The sequence below is a fragment of the Papio anubis genome, chromosome 9 (assembly GCF_008728515.1).
Source record: "Papio anubis isolate 15944 chromosome 9, Panubis1.0, whole genome shotgun sequence".
Lineage (NCBI taxonomy): Eukaryota > Metazoa > Chordata > Mammalia > Primates > Cercopithecidae > Papio > Papio anubis.
The window spans coordinates 117350353-117363233 of record NC_044984.1 but is presented as its reverse complement, the minus strand read 5'-3'; the positions used below and the strand labels follow the sequence as shown (position 1 = coordinate 117363233).

The 12881-nt window shown below is 52.7% G+C and overlaps 1 protein-coding gene across 7 annotated transcripts in view; it reads left to right on the top strand.

Moving 5' to 3' along the window:
• ABCB9 (ATP binding cassette subfamily B member 9) overlaps positions 1 to 12881 on the top strand; it is a 54799-nt gene that overhangs the window by 14770 nt on the left and 27148 nt on the right. For all 7 annotated transcript variants that reach the window (XM_021923097.2, XM_021923095.2, XM_017946296.3 and 4 more), the window contains exons 5-8: positions 7137 to 7251; positions 7784 to 7914; positions 8865 to 9070; positions 11433 to 11630. In XM_021923097.2, the coding sequence (XP_021778789.1) occupies positions 7137 to 7251; positions 7784 to 7914; positions 8865 to 9070; positions 11433 to 11630 (650 nt within the window). The remainder of the gene's footprint in view (positions 1 to 7136; positions 7252 to 7783; positions 7915 to 8864; positions 9071 to 11432; positions 11631 to 12881) is intronic.

Below are 12881 nucleotides of genomic sequence, written 5' to 3'. Positions count from 1 at the left end.
CCCGGGTTCAAGCGATTCTCTTGCCTCAGCCTCCCAAGTAGCTGGGATTACAGGCGCCTGCCACCACAACTGGCTAATTTTTATATTTTTAGTAGAGACATGGTTTCTCCGTGTTGGCCAGACTGGTCTCGAACTCCTGAGTTCAAGCGATCCACCTGCCTTGGCCTCCCAAAATGCTAGGATTACAGGCATGAGCCACTGCGCCCGGCCTGCATGTGAATAATTCTGTTCATACACATTTCATATGAATGTGGATGGATCTGTAGAATAAATTCCTGGAGCTGGGATCATCAGAGAATAGACTAGAAAACATCGGAGTGGGCAGGCGTGGTGGCTCATGCCTGTAATCCTAGCACTTTGGGAGGTCAAGGCGGGCAGATCACAAAAAAAAAAAAAAGCAAACATCAGAGTGTGTTGCTTGTGGAAAGATGCAGCGTTGATTTGTGACACTGTTATTAATATTTTAGTTGTGTGTGCCTACGTGCAAGTGTGGCCTGGTTTGTGATGTGAAATGTATTTGTGCCTGTGAGTCTGGTCCAAACAGTTTGAAGGCACCACTCAGCAACACAGGTGGGAAGGTGGCACTGCAGGGTTGGAGCTCCACAGGTTCTGGGGGCAACGAGGCCTGGGCACAAATCCCTGTCCTGCTCCCTACCCAGCTGCATGGCCCTGCGCAAGTTCTCCAGCCTTTCTGAGCCTCCCTTCCTCTGTGCAATGAGGATTGTTAGAGTCCTTATTTCCTGATGTTTTAGATGCTGAAAAAAACAGGAGAGCTGGGTGCAGTGGCTCATGTCTAATCCCAGCACTTTGGGAGGCCAAGGCTACAGGATCACTTGAGCCCAGGAGTTTGAGACCACTCTGGGCAACATAGCAGGACCCTGACTCTAAAAAAATTTTTTTTTTAATTAGCTGGGCATGGTGGTACTTGCCTATAGTCCCAGCTACTCAGGAGGCTGAGGTGGGAGGATCCCTTGAGCTCAGGAGTTTGAGGTTGTAGTGAGCCATGATGACGCCACTGCACTCCAGCCTGGGCAACAGAGCAAGAACCTGTCTCTACAAAAAACAACAACAACAACAACAACAAAAAAAATAGAAGGACTAAGTACAGAGCTTGGCTTGTCGTGGTAAGTGCTCAGGGTTGTTAGCTATTATGAGTTTTAAAAATTTTAGGCCGGGCATTGTGGCTCACACCTGTAATCCCAACATTTTGGGAGGCCCAGGTGGGTGGATCACTTGAGGTCAGGAGTTCGAGACAAGCCTGGCGACATGGTGAAACCCCATCTCTACTAAAAATATAAAACTTAGCCAGATGTGTTGGCATATGCCTGTAATTCCAGCTACTGGGGAGGCTGAGGCAGGAGAATCGCTTGAACCTGGGAGGCAGAGGTTGCAGTGAGCCAAGATCACACAACTGCACTCCAGCCTGGGTGACAGGTGAGACTCCGTCTCAAAAAAATAATAATAAAAAAAAAATAAAATAAAAATGTTAATTGACAGAGACAGAGCCTGGAGAGGTGACAATGCAGTAACAATGCCAGAATGTTCTGAAAGAGGACAGGTAAACCCAGAGCTGGCCCTGACTCTGCAGCCCTATTCTCCTATGATCCATCTCTGCCCTCTCAGTCCCATCCCCTCAACAGCTGTGTGAGGTTAGGCAAGTTATTTAACCCCTCTAAGTCTTAGCCTCCTCTTCTGTGACATGGGCATCGTAGTACCCTCCTACTGGGATTGGAAGGGTCAGGGAATCCACATGGGTGAGATACCTCAGACAGCTCCTGGCACGTAGACAGCTCCCAGTAAACGCTAGCAGCTGTGGGGACTGGGATGACCCCTTCCTGTTCAACCAGACAGTTTCTCCTGCTCATGCTGGGAAGCCCAAAAGTCCCCTCCTTAGGAAGCCACCTTAGATTCTGCTGACTGTGGCAACTTTGTCTGCACCTCAGTTATAGCTTTTATGACATAAAAATCATGCATTCAGGCCGGGCGCGGTGGCTCACGTCTGTAATCCCAGCACTTTGGGGAGCCGAGGCCTGCAGATCACCTAAGGTTAGGAGTTCGAGACCAGCCTGGACAATATGGCAAAACCCTGTCACTACTAAAAATACAAAAATTAGCTGGGTGTGGTGGCAGCCGCCTGTAATCCCAGCTGCTCAGAAGGCTGAGGCAGGAGGATCTCTTGAACCCAGGAGGTGGAGGCTGCAGTGAGCTAAGATTGTGCCACAGCACTCCAGCCTGGGCAACAAAGTGAGACTCCATCTCAAAAAAAAAACAAAACAAAAAAAAAAAACAAAAAACTATGCATTTATGCTGGGCACAGTGGCTCATGCCTAAAATCCCAGTACTTTGGGAGTCTGAGGCAGGAGGATCACTTGAGGCCAGGAGTTCAAGACCAGCCTGGCCAACATAGCAAGACCCTGTTATGCATTCACCCTCCTGCCTCCCCTCCGAGGTCCTGAGCCCCTCAGGGGCAGGGGCCAGGTCTGACTCACCCTGGATCCCAGTAGCTGGCACAGAGACGGGCTCACTGAATGAATAAATGAATGACTGTCATGCCTGTGCAGACAGCACTCTGTGCCATGACCTTGTTTACCCTGCCTGCTGGGGCCCTGCTGTCAGCTGCTGTGTGGTCGAGGAATGCAGACATCCTCAAATACTGCTGAGCACATTTTCCCTGCTTGCAGGATTGCATCAAGAGTCAGGGCACAGACTCGCAGCTCAGCCCCCCAACTTCTTTGATAACTTTAGGCAAGTTATTCACCTAGCCAGTGCTCACTTGCCCATTCTGAAGTGAGGGCTTTGTTAGGGTATTGTGAGAAAGAAGTGAGAGGAGGCCTTGGTGCCTAGCACAAGTAAATACTTAATCAGTGTCAGGGCCAGATACAATGGCACACACCTGTGATCCCAACTACTTGGATGGCCAAGGAGGGAGGGTTGCTTTGGCTCAGGAGTTTGAGACCAGCCTGGGCAACACAGCAACACCTCATCTCAAAAAAAAAACAATTAGGTACTATGATAATTAATAATTATTTTTCAATCAACACGCATTCAGCAGTGCCCAGCTTTTCTGTACCCTCAGAATCTTCAAACAAACAAACAAAAATAAAAAAACCACCAACTGGGAAATGTTAGTTTTAAGGTTGAGTATCTCTTATTAAATTAAGGTTCTTTAGAGGCCAAGTGTGGTGGCTCACGCCTGTAATCCTAACACTTTGGAAGGCTGAGGTGGGCGGATCACTTGAAGTCAGGAGTTCAAGATTAGCTTGGCCAACGTGGTGAAACCCTGTCTCTACTAAAAATGCAAAATTAGCCAGGTGTGGTGGCGCATGCCTGTAATCCCAGCTACTCAGGAGGCTGAGGCAGGAGATGTGTTTGAACTTTGGAGGCAGAGGTTGCTGTGAGCGGAGATCGCGCCATTTACTCCCCAGCCTGGGCAACAAAAGTGAACCTCCATCCCAAAAACAAATGGAGTCCTTTTTTTCTTTCTTTCTTTTTTTTTTTTTTTTTTTGAGGCAGGGCCTCCCTCTGTCACCCAGGCTGGCTGGAGTACGGTGGACCAATCACAGCTCAGTGCAGCCTTGACCTCTCCAGCTTAAGTGATCCTCCCACCTCGGCCTCCCAAAGTGCTGGGATTGCAGGTGTAAGCTACCTTCTGTAGCCTAAGATTCTTTAATATGGATTTCATGGTAAACCAAATGTATAAACTTGGGCAAGTGACTTAATCTCCCTGAGCCTCAATTTCCTCTTCTGTGGAAAGAATACATTTCCACAAATGGAAGGAATAATTGTACCAAACCTATAGGATTACTGGGTAGCCTTTGACACTTGAAGAAGGTAGGGGAGCAGATATCTGGGGTAAGCGGCTGGGTGCGGTGGCTCACACCTGTAATCCCAGCATTTTGGGAGGCCGAGGCGGGCAGATCACTTGAGGTCAGGAGTTCGAGACCAGCCTGGGCAACATGATGAAACCCTGTCTCTAATAAAAATATAAAATTTAGGCCGGGCGCAGTGGCTCACACCTATAATCCCAGCACTTTGAGAGGCCAAGGTAGGTAGATCACAAAGTCAGGAGTTCAAGATCAGCCTGGCCAACATGGTGAAACTCCGTCTCTACTAAAAATACAAAAATTAGCCGGGCACAGTGGCAGGCATCTGTAATCCCAGCTACTTGGGAGGCTGAGGCAGGAGAGTCACTTGAACCCGGGTGGCAGAGGTGCCAGCAAGCCAAAATTATGCCAATACACTCCAGCCTGGGCGACAGAGTGAGACTCCGTCTCAAAAAAAGAAAAAAAAAAAAAATATATATATATATATATATACACACACACACACATATATAAAATTTAGCCGGGCGTTGTGGCAGTCACCTGTAATCCCAACTACTTGGGAGGCTGAGGCATGAGAATCACTTGAACCTGGGAGGTGGAGGTTACAGTGAGCTGAGGTCATGCCACTGCACTCCAGCCTGGGTAACAGACTGAGACTCCATCTCAGAAAAAAAAAAAGATGTCTCTAGTAAGAGCACTCCAGGCAGAAGGACCAGCCCATGCAAAGGTCCTGAGGCAGGAAGGTGTCCAGTTGTTCAAGAGGAGACACCAGTTAGCTAGAGCAGAGGGAGTGAGATGGAGCGGGGAGAAGACAAAGGTCTCTGCTAGCAGCTCAGTCATGCAGGTCCTTTGGGGTATTGTAAAGACTTTGGCTTTTACCATCTCACTGGATGAGAAGGGGGCTTTGGACTGTTTTGAGCCGAGGGACAACAAGATCTGAGTTAGTTCCAACAGGATCCTGCCGTCTGCTGTGTGAACAGGTTGATGTGAGCAAAGTTGAGAGCAGGCTACTGAGATAGTCCCAATGAGGTGAATGACTTGGACCAGGGTCGGGGCAGTAGAGGCAGTGAAAGTGGTCGGGTTCTGGAAATGGTCTGTTTGCTGGTACATTGGAGAGTTTCGCGTAATTCTTGTGCAGGTACGGCAGGACAGTTTGCCGGCATGCACAGCCCCTGGTACCCAGTAGGGCGATTATTAGCATTGGTGCTTGCTGGAACCAAAATGCTGTCACAGCTCACCGTTGCCCTCTTCTTTTCTGTGGGTAAACTGAGGCAGAAATTCAGGCTGGGCAGAACTCTGCAGCCTTGGCTGGAGACCCCGTCTGGCCAAGGACTGTGGGGACACAGGCCCTCTAGGCTGCCACCTCGTGGTCCCAGCAGAGGGCACCAGAACTGCACAGAAAGTCTCACTATCCACATGTCTGAGCCAGGTCAGACAGTGCTAGCCAGACCTGCCCGGGGTTCATTCCCTAACCTTTATTGAGCACCTACTGTATACCCAGCCCCAAACCTGGCTCTGCTCATGGAAAGAACTTCAGTGGAAACAGGTCCTGGGATGAACAAGGGCCTGGCCTGGTGACACCACTATTTCCATAAGAGGAGAGTGGGCATTCCAGATTATTGCCGGGGGGGTCTCGTTTCTGCTGCTATAACAAAATACCACAGACTGGGTCATTTAGAAACAAGAGAAACTGATTTCTCACTGTTCTGAAGGCTGGGAAGTCCCAGATCAAGGTGCCAGCAGGCTTGGTTTTGTGAAGGCCACTCTCTGCTTCCAAGATGGTCCCTCCTTGCTGTGTCCTCCGGAGGGGAAGACTGCCGTGTCCTCACACTGCAGAAGGTGGAAGGGCGAGAGACGGCAAACCAGGCTCACAAGTCCTTTGAAAAAGGCCCTCATCCCATCCTGGAGAGCTCTGTCCTTGTGACTTACTCACCATCACATTGTGATTGTGTTTCAATGTATAAATTCTGGGAGATGCATTCAGACCACAGCAGGAAGGGAAAAGAAAGAGCCCCCAGATTGGAAGCCAGTTTAGGTTTGAGTCCCACCCTTTCCCCTTGCTGTGTGACCCGGAGTAAATTTCTCAGCCTCTCTGAGTCTCGCATTCCACCCCAGGATTGTTGTGAAAACACAGTAAGGCAAGTGGGTAGGAAAGCACCCAGCAAGGTGTCAAGTGCCCCACCAGGAGGGGTGGGGTGGCAATTTCCGGCATTGTCTGGAACCAGAATAGCAACATCTTGTGAGGTTCTAGAATTTGGATTCTGAACCCAGTGAGAAGAATGAAATCAACTTTGGTGTCAATCAGCCACTGATTGCCATGTGGCCTGGGCGAGTCTTCTGATTCAACTTCACTTTCAGCCGGGTACTGTGACTCAGGCCTGTAACCCCAGCACTTTGGGAAGCTGAGGTGGGTGGATCGCTTGAGCCCAGGAGTTAGAGACCAGCCTGGGCAGCCTAGCGAAACCTCGTCTCCACAAAAAAGGACAAAAAATTTAGCTAGGCCTGGTGGCGCGTGCCTGTAGTCCCAGCTACTTAGGAGTCTGAGGTGGGAGGATCCACTGAGCCCAGGAGGTTGAGGCTACACTCCAGCCTGGGCAACAAGAGCGAAACCCTGTCTCAAAAAGTTAAAAAAAAAAAAAAAAAAAAAAGAAAATATTTTACAAAAATAAAAATAAAAACAAATTAAATTAACTTTTCTCATTTGTAAAATGCGGGGTGATCCTAGGGCCTGCTCCAAAGGGAATGAAACAAAGGTCAGGAGTGGGGGCCCATACCTATAATCCCAGTACTTTGGGAGGCCAAGGTGGGAGGATTGCTTCGACCCAGGAGGTTGAGACCAGCTTGGGCAACATAGTAAGACCCCCATCTCTACAAAAATAAATAAATTAATTAATTAAATTAGCCTGGCATGGTGGCACATGCCTGTATTCCCTACCAGGAGGCTGAGACAGGAGGATCATGTGAGCCCAGGAGTTTGATGCTGCAGTGAGCTATGATTGCACCACTGCATTCCAGCCTGGGGGACAGAGCGAGACCCTGTCTCAAAAAAGAAGAGAATGAAGCATCCCACGGGAGCCCTGGCTCGATGCCTGGTAGCCACTACAAATAAGAACCAGCAGGCTGTGTGGATGCAAGGCCCAGTGCTCCCCTGTTCTCTGAGGCCCCACGATGGGCAGCAAGAGTTTGCCGAGGGAGGAAAGCCCACTGGTGGAGCGGGCGGATGGGTTGGTGTGTGGACTTCTGGAGCCTCAGGAGGAAGGGTGCGGGTTCCCCTGGCTGCAGATGTCCCTGAGGCTGCCCTGCCTCCCCCAGGAGAGACCTTCCTGCCCTACTACACGGGCCGAGCCATTGACGGCATCGTCATCCAGAAAAGCATGGATCAGTTCAGCACGGCTGTCACCATCGTGTGCCTGCTGGCCATTGGCAGGTAGCCGGCTCAGCCCCCACGCCCCGCCCCGCCCCGCACACCCGCCTGCACCAGGGAGGGAAGGGAGGGCCTATTCCTAAGGAAGACGGGCCAGGGAGGCCCTGGAAATGCCCCTGGTGGGCCTGTCCCTCAGCTGGTCATCCTGGGAACTGGCTTCCACACTGACTTAGAGTACCCTAGAACCACACCCTGTGGTCCCTGAAAAGGGCTTCAGTCCTCAGGGTTCCCCGCTCACCCTCCCTGGCTGTTTTCCAAGCAGGAATCTAGTCCCAGACAGAACCAGCTTTGTCTGAGCTGTTCTGGAAGGGAGAGGGTCTGGCTGGCACATTTGGGTCTCTTGCCCCACCACTGTCCCCTTTGCCCTCACCCTGGGGGGGCTCCCACTGGGAATGAGGGGGACCCCACAGAGGTGCCAGCCCTGGAGCGGGGCTGCGGTGGGGCTCCCAGGCCTGCCGGCAGCGGGAGGGGGCAGCCGGGTGTGGTCATTGGTCTGGAAGGACGTCGTGCTATAACATCTCTTATCTGCAATTAGCTCATTTGCCGCAGGTATTCGGGGCGGCATTTTTACCCTCATATTTGCCAGACTGAACATTCGCCTTCGAAACTGTCTCTTCCGCTCACTGGTGTCCCAGGAGACAAGCTTCTTTGATGAGAATCGCACAGGTTGGTCCTCCCAGTGCCCTAGGTGTCCTGGGGGCTGGGCCCCACCCCAGTGGGCTTGCCTGGCTCTGAGGAATGAAATGGGCGTGTGGGTGGTCTCGGCCCTCTGCCTTCGCCTCCTGCTGTTAGTTCGGGCTGGGAACACCCTGGGCTTGGCCTGTGTCCTGGGAGCTGGCTTGCTCACTGAGGTTTTGGTGTGGGCTGCGGCCCCTGTGGGGCCCTGGCCAGGCCACCCGAGGTCCCTGCAGGGGCCAAGGCCTTGCTTTCCATTGCCCCGTGGAAACCACCAGGGCCAGGACTAGTCACCCCTGTGACCGGCAGAGATTCCGCTCCTATGGGGGTCAGCGGGTGAGGGCCAGGGACCACAACAGGAAAGATGATAGAATATCCACCAAGATCCAAGCTGAGACACACCAGCCTGGGTCCAAGCCCTGGTGCCTCCACTTGCAAACTTCACCTCTCTGAGCCTCTGTTTTCTTGTCTGTAAAATGGGAACACGGATAGTAGCCACCCGTGGGGTCCTTACACAGCTCTTAGCACAGCGTCCAACTTAGGTAAGAAGTGTCTGTGCGTTTCTGCCTGCCACCAGCCAGGCTATTTCTCTAGAAGGGAAGGGGAGTTGCCCCCTCTGCCAGTGACAGGGAGGAGACATGGCTTTGAAGTCTGGCTCAGTCACAGACAGGCCATGTGACTACGGGGGCCTTCCTGTTCTGAGCCCCAGCCTCCTCCGCTGTACAGCGGGATGTCATGAAGCTTAAGCAAGATGCTGGTTACTGGGATTGGCTCAGAGTAGCCCTCGAGGAGTATCTGCTCTTCTCTCCCACCTCCCAACCCCGCCCACAGGTAGGGAGGCCCAGCTTCCCAGTGTCTGTCTCAGTGGCCCCTTAGCATCCCCCACCGCCACCCCCAAAGCCCGGGTTGCTGTGGCAGGAGCTGAGCCGCCTGTGTTCCAGGGGACCTCATCTCCCGCCTGACCTCGGACACCACCATGGTCAGCGACCTGGTCTCCCAGAACATCAATGTCTTTCTGCGGAACACGGTCAAGGTCACGGGCGTGGTGGTCTTCATGTTCAGCCTCTCATGGCAGCTCTCCTTGGTCACCTTCATGGGCTTCCCCATCATCATGATGGTGTCCAACATCTACGGCAAGTACTACAAGGTAGGCCCGCCCCGACCCTGCTGGGGGCTGTGCACCCTGGAAGCCCCCAAACATCCCCAAATAGCCCCTTAGGGGCTCAGGGGGCCACAAAGGGCTAGTGAAGGACTGGTCTCGAGGCTGTGTTTGCATTCATTCATTCATTTGTTTGCTCATTCAGTAAATAATGATTGAGCATCTGCTATGTCCCAGGCACTGGGATACATCAGTGAAACAGCCAAGGCCCTTGCCTTCCTGGAACTTGTATTCAGAGACAGATACTAGGTACCAACAGCACAAAGAATAAGAATCCACAATACAGTAAAAGATGGTCAGTGCTAAGGAGAAATACGAAGTGAGGAGCAGAGGGATTGGGAGCATTGGGGGTAGTTGCAATTTTAAATTTTACTTGCTGGCTGGGCCCGGTGGGTCATGCCTGTAATCCCAGAACTTTGGGAGACACAGGCATGAGGACCACTTGAACCTAGGAGTTCGAGACAAGATTGGGCAATATAGCAAGACCCCATCTCTACAAAAAAATTTTTTTTTTGTAATTAGCTGGGTTTGGTGGCACATGCCTGTGGTCCCAGCTACCTGGGAGGCTGAGGTGGAGGATTGCCTAAGCCCAGGAGGTCGAGGCTGTAGTGAGCTATGATTGTGCCACTATACTCTAGCCTGGGTGACAGAACAGGACCCTGTCTCTAAAACGAATGAATAAATACAAGTTAAATAAGTCTTGCTGAGAAGGGTCTGAAGGAGGCGGGCGTCTTGGGAGGTATGTGCTGAGCAGAGGGCACAGCCAGTGGAAAGGCCCTGGGTTGGAACGTGCCTGGCGTGTATGTGGGGATGGTGCGGGCCTGCCGTGATGCCGTCATGGGCAGGCTGCTGTCCCCTCTGGCCACCCCACAGCACTGTTTCTGCTTCGGAGCTAGGCCCGTGAGCCAGGTTTGGCCTCACCCTCCTTCAGCTTCCCAAATGGGTGGGTGCCCCCGAGCCCTAAGGGACAGACAGGCTGGGTTCAGACAGGCAGGGCTGTGACCCTGTGACAGGTGCAGGCAACCCCCTCACAGTCACCTAGGCCCACGCGGGGTACTTCTGAGCAGGGGCTCGGATGCATGATGGCCTCCAGGTGGTGCCGGGTAAGTAACTGTCGCAGCTCCATTGGAGTCTTTGGTGTTGGTGACCTGAGACCAGGGTAGCAAAGGAAGCCGTCTCCCACCCAGCCCCCGGTGAGGCCACTCCCCACAGCCTTCTCCAGCCACACAGGAGGGACCTCTTCCTGAAGTTCCAGGTCACGAACCTCCCCGCTGTCCTCACTGAGATGAGAAAGTAAATCTATTCTTTAGAGTCTGAGCCGTTTCCGGCATGCTGCTCCCCACCCCTTGCTTCCAGTCTTCCCACCAGCCCCTGGTACAGAGCAGGAAACCCTGGAGCTCCCCCTCAGCCCCCACCTCTGTGTGCACTGCAGGCCCCGCCTTTGAGCTCAGCTAAGGGAGGCCTCAGGAAGGCTCTGTGTGGGTTTTCCACCCCATGCCTGAATGTGTTGTGTATAGTCAGTGAGTCATCTCCACAAGCCACACACACTGCCCGTGGCCAGACATGACTCAGGCACCCTGCATGCTTCCTGTGGCCAGGGTGTAACACATGGCCATGGGACATGCCAGTGCATGCTCCTGTCCTGGCCTCTAGGGCAGCCTTCCTGGCTGGCTTGAGAATCAGCATAGTGACTCCTGCAAAGTGTGAACAACTCCACCCAGGGGCCTCTTCCAGGACTCTGGTGAACAGCAGCCTGATGGCCGCACACTTGGGACCACTTTTCAGCTCTGCGTGTGGTGACATGCACATGGTGTGGGCAGATTTCACAACCCATGGCCCCTGCCACCATCTAGAACTTGGCTGGGAGTTCTGGAATCTCTTTGTCAACCCTCAGGCTCTAACATAATTTATGTTGATGATGTAAATGGTGCCCCTTTAATAGTTTGTGTTTCTTGTATAGTGTACAACCTGAACAACCGTCCAAGGCATCCCCTGCTCTTCCAGCACAGAGTCAGGTGTTGAGGCCCCTTTTCTGAAAGGATTACCAAAAACTGTCCGGTCATGAATAACCTCTTTTGAATACTGGGGATGACTTAATGATCAGCACCCCCCATCCTTCAGGAACTGAAACCATCGCCCCAAAAGCCTCTCTGGAGTTGACTATCTGAGTGTGTCCAATTGAGCCAGAAAGAGATGAGGGAGAAAGGACTAGATTTTGTCTTTTTGTCCCAGGAACCTCTTGCATATAGCTGGTGCCAGCGAAGGGTGGAAAAAACCAGAGAGGCCTGGGGGCTCCAGTACATAGTGAGGCTATTTTGGGGTCTTCTTCTTGTCCCCCTCCTGTCCATAGAGGCTCTCCAAAGAGGTCCAGAATGCCCTGGCCAGAGCGAGCAACACGGCCGAGGAGACCATCAGCGCCATGAAGACTGTCCGGAGCTTCGCCAACGAGGAGGAGGAGGCAGAGGTGTACCTGCGGAAGCTGCAGCAGGTGTACAAGCTGAACAGGAAGGAGGCGGCCGCCTACATGTACTACGTCTGGGGCAGCGGGGTATGTGCCCCTGGCCAGGCAGCTCTGGCTGTGGAGGGAAGGGATGCAAAGATGGGGGAAGCCCTCGATCTAGGACTTCAGCCCTGCGTGTTGGTGTCAAGCTGGTAGAAATCTTTCTTTCTTTCTTTCTTTTCTTTCTTTCTTTCTTTCTTTCTTTCTTTCTTTCTTTCTTTCTTTCTTTCTTTCTTTCTTTCTTTTCTTTCTTTCTTTCTTTCTTTCTTTTCTCTTTCTTTTTCTTTCTTTCTTTTTCTTTTTCTTTCTGTCTCTCTCTCTTCTTTCTTTTCTTTCTTTCTTTCTTTCTTTCTTGACAGAGCCTCGCTCTGTCACCCAGGCTGGAATGCAGTGGCGCCATCTCAGCTCACTGCAACCTCTGCCTCCTGGGTTCAAGCGATTCTCCTGCCTCAGCCTCTTGCATAGCTGGGACCACAGGCACCCGCCACCATGCCTGGCCAATTTTTGTATTTTTGGTACAGACAGGGTTTCACTGTGTTGGCCAGGCTGGTCTCGAACTCCTGAGCTCAGGTTATCCACCCGTGTCAGCCTCCCAAAGTGCTGGGATTACAGGCATGAGCCACTGTGCCTGGCTGAGAATCTTTCCAGGATGCAAGGCCACCCCTCTCTCCCCCTCACCTGGCGTGGGGTGGCAGGGTGGGAACTTTCTTTTCCCAGCTGGGGAAACATCCTTGCTGAGGTGGGGAGTCAGCAGGTCCCTAGGCCACTTTCGGGCAGGTCTCATGTCACAGCCACACACACTCCTGACAGTGTCTGGCACACTCCCGGGAGTGAGTCACAGCCCCTCCTTGGAGGATGGGGAGCACTTGGATCATGTCACTGCCCCACTGGCCACACATGGGAGGTGGGCAGGTCAGGGCATAGCTGGGGAGGAATGAGGAGGGTTTGGAGTGAGAGGGAGGAGGGAGTCGGTGGTCTACAGGGGAGCCAGGGGACAGAGGATATCTGGGTCCTCCTGGGCTGCCACCTCCTGAAAGTACCAGCCAAGGAGGAGAGGAGGGACTGGGGCCAGCTCAGCCGGCCGAGCCTCTTAGCAATCTGTCTGCCGGCAGGGGGTGCCTTTGCAGCTTCCACCAAGGCACGGTGGTCCAGACAGCAGCCTAGTTCTGGCTGGGCATGAGGAGGACAGATGGAGTCCCTGATTAGGTGTGGGCTGCCATGGGTACTCAGCCTCCACTCCCTTCCCAGATGCCCCCCAGGCACAGAAGGAAGGCACGGGCGCCCCCAACACAGCCCCTT